The sequence below is a fragment of the Mesoplodon mirus genome (assembly GCF_964341445.2).
Source record: "Mesoplodon mirus genome assembly, chromosome: 13".
In the NCBI taxonomy this organism is placed as follows: domain Eukaryota; kingdom Metazoa; phylum Chordata; class Mammalia; order Artiodactyla; family Ziphiidae; genus Mesoplodon; species Mesoplodon mirus.
In genome coordinates this window covers 5059777-5078074 of record NC_138989.1, presented here as the reverse complement: position 1 = coordinate 5078074, position 18298 = coordinate 5059777, and the positions used below count along the sequence as shown (strand labels likewise).

The window sequence follows — 18298 nt, the reverse complement described above, 5'->3', positions numbered from 1 at the left end:
AACTGGGTATAGACGACAGCTTCTTTTTATGTCTTCTTAGGCACAGTGACCGTGCTGTTCTGGGACAGTCCTAACTTAAGACGTTTGGTTCCCATCAGAGGCTCACAAACCTCCAGCAACATGCTGTCATTCTGTGCTCAGAAAGCGTGGTCCCCCCACTCCTAGCATCTCTCAGGAGGGCAAATCCAGCCAGTGTGCATCAGAGGAAGGAAACTGTGGCCTTAAGACTGAATAGAGTTTTCAAGGAAACTGGCTTCGCAGGCACTGATCTTGAAGGTTCAGAGGCGAAGTAGGAATTTCTCTTTGCTCAGATGTTGGGCCTGAGTCCCAGACTTGCCCTTTTCACCCAGCTGTGCTCGGTCTCCCAGCACACTCCTGCCCGCCCCACCCCCGGTGGTGGAGGGTGCATGGGGACGTACTGAGGATGCCAGAGGTCGTCTGGCCGAATGGCCATCGCGAGGCCACAGAGCCGCTCATTAGTGCAGTCTGGCTCAGCCACTGGAACAGATGTTTCCTTTCATCCCGTGGTTTCAGGCCAATTAGTGGTCGTCTTCCTCCGGGGGTCTGACCTGGTGCTGACTTCTGTCGGATCTCATCATTATCTGGAATCATTTTCATTCCTTGAGAACATACAGAGGTGGGAAATGAGATTGATGTAAGGTGAGCACTGGGCAAGTTCAAGGTGCTGGTACAGGAATCCTACGTGAACTCAGTGTCTCCGTCCCTGGAACCTATACACAGAGGTCTTTCCCTGTGCTGGAACATCCTATTTTTGCATCCTGTAATGGGGTATATGAGCAGCCTTGCACAACAACAAAAAACCTAACTTTTAACCACCGTTTCCTATTATTTCATGCATGATTCTGGCTCATACGTGCTTCTCTGGACCAAATTAGTCTCTTAAATTATAGCAGGATAGGCTCAATTCTATGTAAAAAATGTCAGGATTGCTTGCATAGATATAATCAGCAAAGGGGAAGTTGAAGAAGTTACATGCACATAATCCTTTCTAATTGCGGTTGACTTGAGACCCAATTTCTATAGAGTAATTGGCCTATAAGAAAGATTTTTTGAGGCTATTGTAATACGATGGGCCAAGTAGGAGACGTGATGGGATCATTGGGTTTTAATTAATCGGTGACAGGAGAATCCCTGTTTCCTGAAGGGAGCTTCTCTCTTAGGGAGATTTACACACTGTGGGAATTACAGGGGCCTGCACATCACCTCCATTGAATTTCTGCCCAGCTGACATTTACTGAAAAGCTGCCAGGTAAATTGAAGATTACAGGAATTCTAATCTGATTTTCGACCCAAATGGCATTCAGAATGTCAGTCTATTTGTGGGATTCTCTTAACTCTACTGTAAAGTTTCAAGGTTAATGAGGTTATAGATTCTGTTTGGGTTTGTTTTTGAACACCCCAGAGTGTCTGTCTGTCTGTCTGGCTTGTCTTTAATTTTTTTGTTTGCTCCTGTGATGTTGAAATAACTCCAGGTGATTTGGAGGTGCTTTGAGAATGTTAGAACCAAAGGTAGATATTTTACCTTCTTAGATTAAACTGGTAAAAATCACGATTATTTGTGATACTCCTTGGAAAAGTGGTCCTTATTATCCTTACTTATCAGTGAGTCCACTGTAACAGTACCTGCCTTCAAAACATTAGCATCGGGCTTCCCTGGTGGCGCAGTGGTTGAGAATCTGCCTGCCAATGCAGGGGACATGGGTTCGAGCCCTGGTCCGGGAAGATCCCACATGCCGCAGAGCAACTGGGCTCGTGAGCCACAACTACTGAGCCTGCACGTCTGGAGCCTGTGCTCCGCAACAAGAGAGGCCACGACAGTGAGAGGCCCGCGAACCGCGATGAAGTGTCCCCTGCTTGCCACAACTAGAGAAAGCCCATGCACAGAAATGAAGACCCAACACAGCCCAAAATAAATAAATAAAAAATTGATGGAAGTGAAATTTAAAACAGGCAAGTCTGTGTATGGAGAGCTTGCTAAGTAAATTAAAAAAAAAAACGAACACATTAACATTGGATGCAAGGTGAATAAGTTCTAGAGATCTGCAGTACAACACTGCCTATGGTTAACAATACTGCGTTGTACACTTAAAATTTATGAAGAAGGTAGGTTCATATTAGATGCTCTTACCACGATGAAAAAAATAGCATCGGTGATTCCAAGTCCAGTAATGGCTGAGGAGTGGGTATCACGCTAATACTCTCACGGTTGACTCTGCAGAAAGTGGAAAAATACCCAGATACCTGAAGGTTGTAGAGAGTGACCAAAAGAAGTAGACACCTGGCAACGGGGAACAGCACTGTGTGAATTACCCATTTTATGACTTATAGACTGATGGAACGCCCCAGGCAGGGAAGCTGAAACTCAGAAAATCCAGGCTTTCTCAATGCTGTTATAAAGATGCCCACAGAGGAATATGTACATTGGAAGAGAGTGGGAATGAGTGACGCATGGATGGACCCAGCTAGGGACGGACTGGGGGGACCTCACACTTAGGGATCCACATGTTACACTCTGAGGAAGCCAAAGAGGTGCAGGGTTGAAGGGTGCACTCCGAGATTGACAGCCCATTCATTCATTTATTCATGATGTATTTACGGAGTTCCTCCCATGGACCAGGTATTTTCTAGGCGTTGGAAGTATCACAGGGAACATGAAGAAAAATCCCTGCCCCCATTGAGTTTACAACCTAGGAGGCAGAAACAGCCCATAGCAAAAGCAAGTAAATAAATAGAGGAACTCCCCTACGTATGAACCTTCAAGTTGTGAACTTTCAAAGATACGAACGTGCGTTCGCGTGTCCAGTCGCATAAGCTAATTCACGTGTCTGGCGGACATTGTCACGTGCGGGCATCCTCTGCAAGTGGCTATGCTTTTGTGTCCTTTACTGTACAGGACTGTGTAGAGGACAGCAGTACAGTATCTTTATTTCTTGCCTGTTCACTCGATGCCAGCCCCTGGATGCCAGCTGTTGTACTGTACTGCTGTGCTTTTCAAGGTCCTGTACTGTAAGATTAAAAATGTTTTCCTTATTTTCTGTGTGTGTTTGTTTTTTATGTATTATTTGTGTGAGAAGTATTATAAACCTATTGCAGTACAGGACTATAGAGCCGATTGTGTTAGCTGGGTACCTAGGCTAACTTTGTTGGACTTAACGAACACGCATTCAGCACAGAACTTGTCCGTATGTAGGGGACTTACTGAAGAGTGTGTTCAGTGGCGTTAAGTAAGGAAAAGCAGGGAAGGGGGAAAGGGCTGGCCGTGTAGGAGATGATGGGTCTTTCAGCAGCATCACCTAAGGAAACAACACTTAGGAGGCAGCTTTTCAGGCCTTCCCTGAAGGTGAGGGTTGAGCTGTACAGATGTCATAGGGAAGGGGGTCCAGGGAGAGGGAGAGGCGGCGGGAAGACCTCAAGGCAGCCACACACCTGGAGGAACAGTGAGGGACCAGACAGAGTGACCGAGGGGACGGTGGTGGCAAAGATGTTCAGGGAAATAACAGGCGTTGGGGCAGGGGGACCGGGTCATGGAGGGCCTTATAGACCCTTGTAAGGAAATGGGCTTTGATGCGAATGAGATGAGACTTCCTTAAGGGTTTTGAACAGGACAGTGAAAATGTTTGCCTCTGATTTAACAGGAGTCCTCTGGCTGCTGTGTGGAGAGAATCGAGTAGAGGTCTGGGGGTGAGGGTGGAAGCGAGGGATCATTTAGGAGGTGATTACAGTAACCGGGCAAGAGGCGGATAATGGCTTGGACCAGTGTAGGGGTAGTAGATATGGAGACAGTGAAGGTATTTGAAAACTATATTTCCCAGGTGGAAGTGACAGGCTTTCTGGACAGCACAGATGCTGGCTATTAAGGAAGGGGAAGCGCTCAGGATGACCAAGGTTTTGACCTGAGTAACTGGAAGGATAGGTGGCCTTGCCTTTGATGGGGGTGTGGTCTTGGCCTTGGGGAAGAGCGGAAGTTCGGTGTCAAGTCTGAGGTGCCTTTTCGACCCCTAAGTGGAGCTGCTGAATAGGCAGTTGGATGAGAGTCTGGAATTTGGGAGACAAGTCCTAAACCTCACGATTCTCTCTTTTTTTAAAATTGATTTTATTGAAGTGCAGTTGATTTACCATGTTGTGTTAATTTCTCCTGTCCGGCAAAGTGATTCAGTTATACATATATGTGTACATTCTTGTTTTATATCCATGATGGTTTATCACAGGATATTGAATAGAGTTCCCTGTGCTCTACAGTAGGACCTTGTTGTTTATCCATCCTATGGATAATAGTTTGCATCCGCTAATTCCAAACTCCCAGTGCATCCCTCCCCCACGCCCTCCCCCTTGGCAACCACAGGTCTGTTCTCTGTGTCTGTGAACCTCGTGATTCTTGCCCCTTCTGACTCCACCCCTTAAGGGCCGTGAATCCTCCAAGTACTTTACTGTCACATGTCTGTGGTCTTTAAGTGATGCTGTAGGTGAATGTGAGCTTCCTTCTGATCTAGAGTTCTGCGGGCAGCTCATCCTGGGCCTGATCTTGGCTGGGTTGGCCACGAACATTCCCCCGATCATCTAATTGCTGCAGCCCCCTTCATGGGGAGCCCAGTGTAATCCTTTGTGCAGGATGTTGCTCCCGTATCTCAGCAGGGAAAACACCAGGACAGGTGATAAATTGGCGCTGCTTGTAGCTGCCAGTTGACCCCAGGTGACCAGGGTAGCCTGCAGGATGCTGGACTGATAGATGCCCTCCACAGCCACCTGGAGGAGTCCAGCTAAACCAGCACGCACGGGGTGTGACCTGGGGACCCCAGCCTCATTAGCAGCTGCTCTCCTTGGAGGAGCCACCTGCCCCCTAGGTGGCAGAAGAATCCGCATATAATGAGGTCCTTCCCAGTGTAGGTGCAGAGAAATCCTGTGCAACACGACAGGAGAAAGGCTTTCACTGAGAAACAGACTCTTTGAAAGATAATTAGAGTCTTGTGTGTGCCTCTGCTTGCATATGTCACTGGGTCTGGGACAGAGGTGGGGACACGGTCCTTTCTATAAACGTGCCAGCATGAATGAGTGAGTGCGTGTGATGTTTACTCTCCCTCCAGCGTGATCTCTGGAGTCAGACCGGTGGTGAACCCCAGAGACTCCATCGGTGCCTCCATCAGACTTGGAGGAGGATGGTCCTTGCTGGAGCCCCTGGTCAGATGGGGCCATGTGACTGGTTCCGTTCTCACTTCCAGACCAGAGCACTTCAGTGTCAGGGAATGACCAGAGCTGTCCTTTCCCTTTGGGTCAGAGATCAAATGTTCTAGAGGCAGAACAGAGTGTACAAAGTGCTCTGTTTGTGTAAAAACGAAGCAAAGAATCACTCATGTTTAGGCTCATAGGTGCCCGGACTACCTCTGGAGGACCAATGAGAAAACGAATAACTTTGTGCCATTTGCAGCCACATGGATGGACCTAGAGATGATCGTACTGAGTGAAGTAATAAGTCAGACAGAGAAAGACAAATACCATATGATATCACTCATATGTGGCATATAAAAAATGATGCAAATGAACTTACTGACAAAACAGAAACAGACTCACAGACTTAGAAAACAAACATGGTTACCAAAGGGGAAAGATGGAGGGGAGGATAAGTTGGGAGTTTGGGATTGACGTATACACACTACTGTATTTAAAATAGATAACAAGGACCTACTGTATAGCACAGGGAACTCTGCTCAATATTCTGTGACAACCTAGATGGGAAAAGAAGTTGAAAAAGGATACACGTATATGTATAGCTGAATCACTTTTCTATACACCTGAAACTAACACAACCTTGTTAATCTACTATGCTCCAATATAAAATAGAAAAAAAAAAAAAACCCAAACAACCGAACAGCAGTGGATTCCATGAGTCATTGTGCATAACAAGAGTATCGCTCAAGGTTGGTAGCAGGAAGACACAGAGAGAGGACAACTCTGAGAAACTGTATTCAGGAAGTCGGTGGGAGGTGGTTTCTGGTCCGTCATTTCCTACAAAGGTTTTCAGAATGTTGTCAGAAAGACAGAGGCAGAGGGGGGAAAATTAACTGTGGCAGTTGTCTTCGCTGTGTCTGGGCTTGCCATGGTGATGCTGATAAAATCAAATAAGCTGGAAGTGAGGGTGAGTTGTTAGTGTGAGAAATAGTCCAGGATCTGGCAGCTGAGAGAGTGGAGGCGCCCATGGTGTTCTTTCATGATCAAGACTGATTGTTTTCAGCTCTGGGAAAATGTTGGTAAGCAACACCTCACACCAGTCCATGAGGTACTTTGAAATATTTAAAAATGGAAAAAAGAAGAAGAATTTAATATCTTTTTTTTCCTGTGGTTGGAAAGTGGGGCAATGAGTTGGTCGACTTATCACGAGATGGTTTGAATTAGGTGGAGAGTTTCTGGGAGTATTAACCGCAGAAAAATGTATTTGAGATTTCAACAAAATGAGGATAAGCCAAGCAAGGGAGAGTTGATGATGGTAGCTTTCTTTTTTTTTTTATTGAAGTGTAGTCAATTGACAATATTGTGTTAGTTTCAGGTGTATTGCAAAGTGATTCAGACATACACACACACACACACAACCACACACACACACACACATATATATTGCAGATTATTTTCCAGATAAGCAGCAATGATTTACTGTGTAGCATAGGGAACCACAATATATTCAGTATCTTGTAATAACTTATAATGAGAACTAAAAAATATATAACTGAATCGCTTTGCTATACACCTGAAACTAACACAATATTGTGAATCAGTTATACTTCAATTTTAAAAAATAATGCTACAATCAACACTGGCGCACAACTTTTTATGTGGACGTATGTTTTCATTTCTCTTGCGTATATACCTAGGAGTGAACTTGCTGGTTCATGTGGTATGCTCTGTTTAGCTTTTTGAGGAACTGCACAGCTGTTTTCCAGATCAGCTGTACCATTTTACATTTTTGCCAACAATGCATGAGGGTTACAAAATTTCTTCACATTCTTGCCCACATATTTTTGTCTATCTTTTTGACTACAGTCATCCTAATGGTTTGAACATGGTAGCTCACTGTGGTTTTGATCTGCGTTTCCTTAATGGATAATGATGTTGAGCATCTTTTCCTGTGCTTATTGGCCATTTTTATAGTTTCTTTGGAGAAATGTCTATTCAAATGCTTTGCCCCATTTTGTTTTGCTATTGAGCTGTAAAAGTTCTTTATATATTCTGGATACTGAATTTTTTTATCAGATATATGATCTGCAAATATTTTCTCCCATTCTATAGGGTGTCTTTCCGTTTTATTGATAGTATCTGAAGCATTAAAGTTCTAAATTCTGTTTCTTCTTTTTTTTTTTTGTGCTTATGCTTTTGGTGTTATATCTGAGAAACCATTGCCTGAACCAAAGTCACAGAGATTATTGCTTATGTTTTTTCCTAAGAGTTTTATAATTTTAGCTCTGACACTTAGGTCTTTGATCCACTTTGTGTGAACAGCATCCTGCTGTTCTAGCTGATTGTTGCCACGTGGGAATGTGGGATAGATAGTGTTGCCTGCTCTTCCAATTTTTTCCAAGAAGCCAGAAATACCAAATTTTTTTTGGTGTGAATATTCTGCATTTAAAAACACTGGCACCCAAGTCACATTTCGTGAAAACACAGTAGTGGAGGTGGTTAATATCTGTGGCCCTAGCCACGTGCAGCACAGGTACCACATTGTAACCTCTGGGTTTTCTACTTAACTTTCCTAGTCTGCTAGAAATGCAATAAACGAACCCCTGTTCTTGGAGTATTCCCATCTGACACAGTCTTAGGATTTTTTAAAGGTTCTAGATAGCAGTTGAATGAGAAGTCTTGAAATGAAACCAATGAGGAGAGAAGGTTTTGAGTCCAAAAGTCCCTGCTCTAAACTAGGGGCTTTTAAATGTTTTTAGACCTCTGCCTGCCGACTACAGTCTGATTCGTCAACCTGAAACATTCTTTCCAGAGCGAACTCAGAGAGAGCAGTCAAAGCAGACATGAGAAGGCAGTGCCTGGATCTTGTGAAATTGCAGAAGGAGATGATTTATTCATGCCAGGTTCTGAGAGCTGGTCATGAGGTCAAGACGAAAAGAGCTGCGTGACAGGCAGAGAGATGGACTAAAGACCCTCTGCCCGATGTGGATGAACCTAGAATCTGTCATACAGAGTGAAGTACGTCAGAAAGAGAAAAACGAATATCATATATTAACGCATATATGTGGAATCTAGAAAAATGGTACTGATGAACCTATTTGCAGGGCAGGAATAGAGACGTAGACGTAGAGAACGGACATGTGGACACGACGAGGAAGGAGAGGGTGGGACGAACTGGGAGATTGGGATGGACATACATACACTACCATGCGTAAAACAGATAGCTAGTGGGAACACACTATAAAGCACAGGAAGCTCAGCTCGGTGCTCTGTGACCACATAGATGGGTGGGAGGGAGGGGATATAGGTATACATATAGCAGATTCATTTCATTGTCCAGCAGAAACTAACACTACATTGTAAAGCAATCATACTCCAGTTAAAAAAAAATTAAGAAACAAATTAAAAAGACCCTCGGCCCTGTTGATGGGTTTGGTGAGCAGAGCGGTTTGTGCCGTTCCTCTCTGGGAGGACTGCTGTCGGCGAAGGGGGAGTCACAGAGTGGGAAGGACGTCTGGAGGGGAAGAGGGTGTGAGGAGGGGCCCCAAGCAGTGTTGCCTGTTGTCTGAGCCCATTCTGCAAAGATTGGCCTGAGTCCGACCTCCTCCAGGAAGCCTTCCCTGACTTGCCAGTTTCTCTCTCCTGCCAGCACCGTGACACAGCCTCTCTGGCTTCACTAAGCACACATTCCTCTGAGCGCTCGCTCAGACTGTTGTTTGATATTCAGTGCTTCCTTCAACGGGTATTTAATGAGCACCAGCTAGGTCCCAGGCTAGGGACACAGTAGTGAGCAAAACAGGCTGAAATCCCTGCTTTCCTGGCGCTTATGTGTATGTGTGAAATACATAGAGAGAGAGAGAGAGAGAGAGAGAGAGAGTCAACATAACAGATAGGTAACTTATTTAGTATGTTATACACTAAAGTCCCCTACAAACAAACGAGCTCCGTTCCTAGAACGCGTTCGTAAGTCCAGTTTGTTCATGAGTCTGACAAAGTAAGCCTAGGTACCCACCTAAAACCATCGGCTATATAGTACTGTACAGTAATAGGTTTATAATACTTTTCACACAAATAATACATAAAACACAAACACCAAAAAATAAAGAAAACATTTTTGGGGTTTCCCTGGTGGTGCAGTGGTTCAGAATCCACCTGCCAGTGCAGGGGACACGGGTTCTAGCCCTGGTCCAGAAAGATCCCTCATGCCGCGGAGCAACTAAGCCCGTGCGCCACAACTACTGAGCCTGCACTCTAGAGCCCGCGAGCCACAACTACTGAGCTCACATGCCACAACTACTGAGCCTGGCTCTAGAGCCCGTGCTCCGCAACAAGAGAAGCCCCCATAATAAGAAGCCCGCGCACCCCAATGAAGTGTAGCCCCTGCTCGCCACAACTAGAGAAAGCCCGTGCACAGCAATGAAGACCCAACGCAGCCAAAGATAGATAGATAAGTAAATAAGTAAATACTAATTGTATTTCTATAAACTATAAACAATTTGAAAATGAATTAAATTAATTTAAAAAATGTTTCATGTACCACAGTGTTCATAGCAACATTACTTACAAGTGCCAAGAAATGAAAACGGTCTTTGTTGCTGTGCGCGGGCTTTCTCTAGTTGTGGCGAGCGAAGGCCACTCTTTGTTGCTGTGCGCGGGCTTCTCATTGTGGTGGCTTCTCTTATTGCGGAGCACGGGCTCTAGGCACGTGGGCTTCAGTAGTTGTGGTTTGCAGGCTCAGTAGTTGTGGCTTGTGGGCTCTAGACCGCAGGCTCAGTAGTTGTGTTGCACGGGTTTAGTTGCTCCATGGCATGTGGGATCTTCCCGGACCAGTGATCAAACCCATGTCCCCTGCATTCGTAGGCGGATTCTTAACCACTGTGCCACCAGGGAAGTCTTTTTGAATTAGTGTTTTTGTTTCTTTCGGCTATAGACGTTGAAATTGAAAAAAACCTTATTGAAATTGAAAAAACCTTATTGAAATTGAAAAAACCTTATTTAACTTTTTAAAAAGAAATTTCATTCTTCTATTTTATTTTTAGGATAGGATTTATCATGACCTGGGCTTACCTTGTTTGTTTATTTACCTGACTATTAAGAGAGAAATCGTGTCTATTTTGTCTACCAATGAATTCTCCATGGCTAACACATATTCGCGGCTTAATAAATGTCACTGAATAAATGAATATGCCAGGGATTGTAGTGACCATGGTGTTATGATAGGTTTTGACCTTTGAGAACTTATGTTCATAAGATTTAGCAATTGTGCTCCTTGGTATTTACCCAAAGGAGTTGAAAACTTATGTCTACACAAAAGCCTGTACACGGATGTTTATAGTAGCTTTGTTCATAATTGTCAAAACTTAGAAGCAGCTAAGCTGTCCTTCAGTAGGTGAATGGATAAATAAACTGTGGTCCATTCAGACAATGAGATATTATTCAGTGCTGAAAAGAAATGAGCTATCAAGCCATGAGAAGAATGCATATTATTCAGTGAAAGAAGCCATTCTGAAGAGGCTACGTACTATATGATTCCAACTCTGTGACATTCTGGAAAAGGCAAAACTCTGGAGACAATGAAAAGATCAGTGGTGGCCGGCCAGGGGTTGGGGGAGCGGAGCGATGCATAGGTAGAGCACAGAGGATGTTTAGGGCAGTGAAAACACTCTGTATGAGACCATAACGGTGGAGACGTGTCACTATACGTTTGTTCAAACCTGTAGAATATACAAAACCAAGAGTGAACTGTAATGTAAACTGTGCACTTTGGGTGATAATGATGTGTCCATGTAGATTCATTGATTGTAACAAATGTACCGTCTGTTGGGGGATGCTGATGATGGGGAGGCTCTGTGTGTGTGGGGGGAAAGGGGTATATGGGAAACCTTTGTACATTGTCCTCAATTTTGCTGTGAACCTAAAACTGCTCTTAAAAAAATAAAGTCTTTTAAAAAAATTACATTCTAGTAGTAGAGACAGACCCATCTTATCAAAGCAGAGAATATCAATATACGTACCAGGCAGGCAGGAGAATAGGGCTCAAAACCCAGCTGACTGGGACTTCCCTGGTGGCGCCGTGGTTAGGAATCCTCCTGCCAATGCAGGGGACACAGGTTCGAGCCCTGGGCCAGGAAGATCCCACAAGCTGTGGAGCAACTAAGCCCGTGCGCCACAACGACTGAGCCTGTGCTCTAGAGCCCGCGAGCCACAACTACTGAGCCCACGTGCCACAGTTACTGAAGCCCGTGCACCTGGAGCCCGTGCTCCGCAACAAGAGAAGCCACTGCAATGAGAAGCCCGCGCCCTGCAACGAAGAGTAAACCCCGCTCGCTGCAACTAGAGGAAGCCTGCATGGCAACGAAGACCCAACACAGCCAAAAATAAATACATAAAATAAATAAATTACAAAAAAAAAAAACCCAGCTGACTGGTAGCTTCTCGTCTCCCAGAATGCACATGACACCCCCCTACACACAAATTGACAGGGTGTCCTACTTGGTCTGTTGAGTGTGTTCAGAGACTTAAACAACACGTATGGAACTCCTACACTTTTCCAGGCACCGTTCCAGCTGCCACAGTCAGAGCAGCAACAATACAGGTACATTGTTGTCCTGGTGGCATGAACAGTCAAGAGAGGAAGTCGGAGTTTAGTCTCATTGTATTTACCGCGAGTAACCAGCAGGCTTACTCGGGGGCGTTTGCTCAGTGTGATCATCGTTCAGTATTTACCTGGCTTTTTGGTCATCTTTTAAAATAATGCCCAGAAAAAGGCTCATAAGAAAAAAGCAGAATCCCTGAGACCAGAGACAGCCTCTCTTGCTCCATTTCTAGAAAAAAAAACTCATATGGGGAAAGCATCTCCGCCTGGTAGCTCAGAATTATCTAGAAGTTTGTAGGGAGAAAAAATAGTTTAGATAAATGGTACAACCTGCTAGAGAGCAGTTCAAGCTTTTGAACTCTCCCTCGTCCTTTACTGCTCTCCCCCCCATTGCCTTCCCTCCCCACCACCCTCCCTCCGCAAAGCAATCGTCACTGTCATCATGAGGGACCTGCTGAGAAATGGCAGGATGCGCTTCCTGGGGACCAGCTGCTGGATTGGGGCCCATCCATCTCCCCTGCTCCCATTTCTCTGCCTCCTTCTTGCTGGCGAGTCTGAGCTGCAGCCATACTGTGCACTCGAAAGCTGTCCCGCGGTCACATGGAGGGGGCTTAGCTTTTATTACAGGACAGGTATCCATGGGAAACAGGGTCTCTGGGAAGCAAGTCCTTTGGGGAGGACGCTGTGTGTTCTAGCTTGAGGGGAGAAACAGCCAAGCAGTGTCCTGCTTGACCCCTTCCAACACACACACACACACGCGCGCGTGCGCACACACACACTTCTCCACCCCAGGGAAAAGAAAAATATCTGATGATTATCTCATGACTGACCCTGATTCCCCAAAGGCAGCTGGTAATTATTAAATTGAGAGAATCATGGGACACTTTCTAAATGGAAAGGCTTATCAAGAATAGATCAGGAACAGGTAAAGTTAATAGTTATCAACCCATTTCCGTAGAAATGGACTTATTAGCGGGCATGCCAGCTGCCTAGAAGTAAAAGACCCCCTTCCTCTGGTTTGAGGAAAATGACTTAAAATAAAAACTTACGCATAGAAGTGACTCTGGGGCTTCCCTGGTGGCGCAGTGGTTGAGAGTCCGCCTGCCGATGCAGGGGACACGGGTTTGTGCCCTGGTCCGGGAAGATCCCACATGCCACGGAGCAGCTGGGCCCGTGAGCCATGGCCGCTGAGCCTGTGCGTCTGGAGCCTGTGCTCCGCAATGGGAGAGGCCACAACAGTGAGAGGCCTGCGTACCGTGCAAAAAAAAAAAAAAAAAAAAAAAAAGTGACTCTGACTGGATTGTTATTCCATTTGTAGCAGGTCCACAGGAGAAGAAGAACCCACAGTTAAGGGGGGGCCAGCCTTCCCACGTAGACCCTGCCCCCTTTGCCCAAAGACTGGCCACTTCTGCACCCCAAGACCAGAGTGCGGATTTAGCAGGATTAAACTGCTGATAACAGAGAGTTATGCTCCTTTTCTGCTTGTGCTGGATTTTCACTTTCTCGGTGGTAGTTTTTCTGAAGTTTACTGAGTGCTGAGACCCAGGAGGCATTAGCAGCAGCTCCTTAGATCTGCTTACAAGCACGGTGCAGACTAAAGAGAAACTGAAGATCTGATCTGATAGGGCCGAGCATCTCTTATAGGAGGAGACTTAACAGATGGATCAGTGGAGAATCCCTGTGGTCAGAGAAGTGACTTTAGGCTGGGATGTGGTGGCTGGGAAAGGGAGGTGACCGAAGCCGAGAACCAAGTGCTCAAGTTCCTAAGGTCCTGAAATCCCTCTCACAGGGCCCCGGGAAATAGGGGTCCCCTGTTCCCATGTGAGCCCACTGTCATCCTCTCATGAGGCCAGGTCCCTTATTCAACACACATTCCCTTCCCTGTGCAAAACAACATGTGCAAATAGTTACTTGATGATTCAGAGCTCACGGGTACCCACACCAGGACAACCTGGCTAGATAATTTTAATAAATTTATACTTCAATTTAAATAGCCACTTCTGGCCAGTAGCCACTGTATTGGACAGAGCAATATCAGAGAGTTTCTTAAAACCTTGGCTAAATGGAAAAAACGTTGGACGTGACGAATTCTAATGTAATTCTATTTGGGGTAGAATTCCATATCAGGCAGGTCACTGTAACTTAGTTTTGCCAACACTATAACTATACTATAGCTATTTTTAAAAAATTTTTATTGGGGTGTAGTTGATTTACAATGTTGTGTTAGTTTCTGCTGTACAGCAAAGTGAATCAGTTATGCATATACATATATCCACTCTTTTTTAGATTTTTTTCCCATATAGGTCATTACAGAGTACTGAGTAGAGTTCCCTGTGCTCTACAGTAGGTCCCTATTAGTCATCTATTTTATATATAGCAGTGTGTGTATATCAATCCCAATCTCCCAGTTTATCCCTCCCCCCGCTTTCCCCCTGGTAACCATAAGTTTATTTTCTACATCTGTGACTCTATTTCTGTTTTGTAAATAGGTTCATTTGTACCACTTTTTTTTATTCCAAATATAAGCAATATTATATGATATTTGCCTTTCTCACAAGGAGCTAGAAGATTTAAAGAACAAATTTACTATAGCTATCTGTCAATCCTGTGGTTTCTACCCTGTTCTTAAGTCTTAAGTTCTTAAGTCTTCGTGGTTGGGGGGTGGAGGAACTGTCCACGGTAGGAGATTTTGCTGGGCAAGCAACAGGCAACAGGCTCTTTTTCAAAACTCTTTCCCTACAGGTTGTGGGTTCGGTGTCTGGGCTGCAGATCTTGTCCTAGATCCCCAAAGGCAGGGAAGAGGCTTCCCAGCTCATTTTAGTCCAGGCAGACCCATTGTTGGTAAAGGAACAGGTTGGTGGGGGTCACTCAGGTTTTCGGAGCTGTGAATCCTTCACTCTGCTGTCTTATTGCTTGGATCCAGATACAGCTAGATTCAGGGTGACGGACAAAGACTTAGGGAACAGAAGTCATTCACAAATCCCATGCTGGATGGCTCTTTGTTTTAACTCTCTGTTTAGTAACTTCTCCCATCAGTGCACTAGTCAGCCTATAATTTATAAGTTCATGTCCATGATGAGAGGCTCTCCCTGTGTAGAAAGATGCTGAGAAGGACACTGGCCCTTTTCACTTATATGTGCCCCGTCCACTTTCTTCCCCCTCCTCCAAACAATGTGCAATGTTCAATGTTGTCACTCCATGAATGAAGGCGGGTGGGGTTTTCTTCCGTTACATCCCATCCCACTGCAAGCTGAGGACATGAAGAACCCAGCAGACCTCCTTATTCACGTAGCTCACAGTTGGTGTCACGGACTAGGCACTTTATGAGGTCCTTTCCCATCCTTGGTCTCACGATGCTTTCACAAGCCCACGTGGGCACCAATATTCTCCCCAACTTCTAAAGCTCAGAGTTTGCACCACGGGTCCACAGCCACACAGGTAAGTAGAAGTAGAAACAGCCAGAATCCAGGCTGTGCCTCACGATTGGAGTAATGGTGGCCCTAGATGAAGGTGTCGGGCCATGTCCCGTGTGTGGTGCTTGGATCGTGGCATCCGCAGGCGTGGGGTTTGGGAGGACTGAGCTGTGGCAGTGCCCAGAGAAGCAGTGCTGTCTGAGCTGCTCATTCAGTGAAGGACAGGGCCCTGAAGACAGATGGTCTGTCCACTAGGAGGTGTGGGCCATCTGTGGGCAGCCTGTGAATCAGGCTCTATCGACACCGCCTTGTGAGCTGTTGAACTTGGCGAGCCTTCTTTGGGTTGACAAAGAGGAATGTGGCAATTGATCGCGTTCTTGACATTCTGCTGAGTCTCGGGTTTTAAACTGCACTTTACTGTGTGTTTGTTTTGCAGAACAAATGGCTCCTTCTATGAGATCTTGCAAGTGGACTTTGGAATTGACAACAGCAGTGACCTGGCCGGCGCCCAGCAGATCACCTGGCAGGTGGAGTACCCGGTGGAGGACGCCACGAGGGAGCTGGTTGTCTCTGAGATCTTTGTCAGCCAGACCTCCTTCGTGGGCATCGTCCCGCTCGCAATGGTGAGATGTTGGGCTTCAGAATCAGTGTCACAGAGATGTTTTCTTCGAGTACTTTTTTTTTTTTTTTGCCTTGCCGTGTGGCACGTGGGATCTTAGTTCCCCAACCAGGGGTCAAACCCTGGCCCCTGGCAGTGAATGCCCAGAATTCTAACCACTGGACCGCCAGGGAATTCCCTGAGTACTTTTAATATTCAAAGAAACAGGAGCATTTTATAATCTGCTGTTTTCTATGCACCTTGAAGTTGCTTGAGCAAGGGAAATACACTTAAGTTATATTTTATTTACTTGATTTCTTTAATGCCTCCTTGGAAACTAGGGCCTGCTGTGTAAATCTGCTTTCCTTTGTGGATCCTGCTGAACCGCGTCCTGGGGAGCCCATGTTTTTTATTGGCTCAGCCTGTGTGTCCTGAGTGAAGACAGTTGCATTGAAATGCATCAGGAGTGTGTGGTGGGCACGGCCTCTCTATATGCTGAGTAAGCAGCCCCAGGTCAATTGCCCTGAGAGTTCCCATGTAGCTTGGGGGTTGGCAAACTCTAAAATGCAGATGGACCGAAAGAGCCTTACTGGGAACTGACCAGATGAACCTGGATAGTGTCCCAGAGACCATAAAACCACATGTGTTTCTGTTTCTGGCCTGGGGGTAACCAGCTCTCTCCTCTGAGCTTGGCCGAAGCTCTATTCACAATCAGGCTCGGGGAACGCCTCTGAGAACAGTATCGTGGACAAGGTCCCAGAACCTGAAAAGACGGTGCCGATGGGTCACAGGGATAATAAACCCCGGGAGTGCAATATTGCTAATGCCCTTTCCCACACTGGAAATGTCCAAACACATTCTGCGCTGCTTTGACCTTCCTGTCTGGGACCAAGGCATGGGGGTCCACACCTAGCGATTCTAGGACAACCTGGGGGTACTTCTATCATTCATACTCAAAGTTGGATACCAGGGGTGAGATCCTTGCAAATAAAACCCTCTATCCTACAATTAATTCTGCAATTCCCATATTTGTGTTCTTGACGCTTTGCCCCAAAACTCCCTTTCCCTATGTCTCCTCATATCTGGCTCCTTCTTCTTTTTTTTTTTTTTGTGGTACACGGGCCTCTCACTGTTGTGGCCTCTCCCGCTGCGGAGCACAGGCTCCGGACGCGCAGGCTCAGCAGCCATGGCTCACGGGCCCAGCCGCTCTGCGGCATGTGGGATCTTCCCGGACCGGGGCACGAACCCGTGTCCCCTGCATCGGCAGGCGGACTCTCAACCACTGCGCCCCCAGGGAAGCCCTCTGGCTCCTTCTTGATTCGACTGTTAAGAGGCACCTTCCCTGACCAGGGAAGTCAAGCTGGCTCTCCGTTCCCCTTGCCCCTCCCTCTCTGTCCACATCTTCATCCTCTTCTATCTTCTTCGTAGATATTGTCAGTGTTTGAGGTTTAGGATTCATCATCTTTGTTCCTCCCCAGAAGGAGAGATCCATGACGGTAAGCTGCCCATCCGTTTTGTCCACTGCTGTGTCCCCAGCACCTAGAACAATGCCCGGGGCACTTACGATTTGTCCAGTGAATGACTGAATCCCGTGCTGTAATCCTAGCTACCGGGATCATCTAGTTCTTGAAGGCTAGACGGTTGGAGATGATCCACAGCAGCAGTGATCTGCATTTTGGTTTGAGGGCTGCCCCAGCTTCGTGGGAAAGAGCCCCGTGAGGGAGCAGCGGTGGATGGTGAGGATTGTAGGATAGAGTGAGACAGTGCTGTGCTCCCTTTCCCAGGACCATTCCTGTCAAGTCTCCAGGTCGACCAAGATCGGGCCGAGGTGGTGTTATCTCTTTACTCGAAGCCCTTAGGATTTTGCTCTATGTCTCATCAGTACCAGTCAATTCCCTGGGGCTTCTGCAGCCTCCTGCTTCTTGTAAGGATGAGGGTCGTGCCCTTCTCTTGTGGGCAGGTGTGGGTTCCGAGAGGCGCTAGAACGTGATGTATGTTGACCTGCCAGGAGGCTGGAACCAGGACAGGGGTACGGACCTGCGGTCAGCCCAGTACAGCCCACCGACCCATCCAGCGTGCCGCCTGCGTTAGTAGAAAAAGTCTTATCGGAACACAGCCTGTTCCTTTGTTCTGAATTGTCTAGGTTTGCTTTAATGCCGTGATGGCAGAGAGGTGAGCCTTTGGGACAGAAAGTGTATCCTTGGCCAGAACTTTAATTTTAGCATCTTGTAATAAAGTAACCTAGGGAGAATACTGGTGAATGGGGACTATTATCCTATTGTTATAGGGCTTCGGCGGATATTGTCTCCTAGTGTGGCCTTTCCCCATGACACCTTTGCTTGGTGAGACCCTCCAACGCTCTTTGGCCAGAGGTGAACTCTTCTGTCATGATGCCGCCTGAAGATGTAACTCATGGCACTGGTCTGAGTGGGGTGCTCGTCACTGGGTCAGGGCACACGGTGAGGTGGGACAGAATCTAGGGAAGAAGGAGGTGGTGAAACCTGGGCG

At 46.3% G+C, this 18298-nt stretch overlaps 1 protein-coding gene across 1 annotated transcript in view; it reads left to right on the top strand.

Annotated features, from left to right (window-relative positions):
* Nucleotides 1–18298, top strand: part of LOC309815040 (transmembrane protein 132B) — a gene marked incomplete at its 5' end in the record, with an annotated part of 393456 nt that overhangs the window by 283785 nt on the left and 91373 nt on the right. The window contains one exon of the mRNA XM_082641458.1: nt 15629–15815. Coding sequence (XP_082497584.1) covers nt 15629–15815 — 187 coding nt within the window. The remainder of the gene's footprint in view (nt 1–15628; nt 15816–18298) is intronic.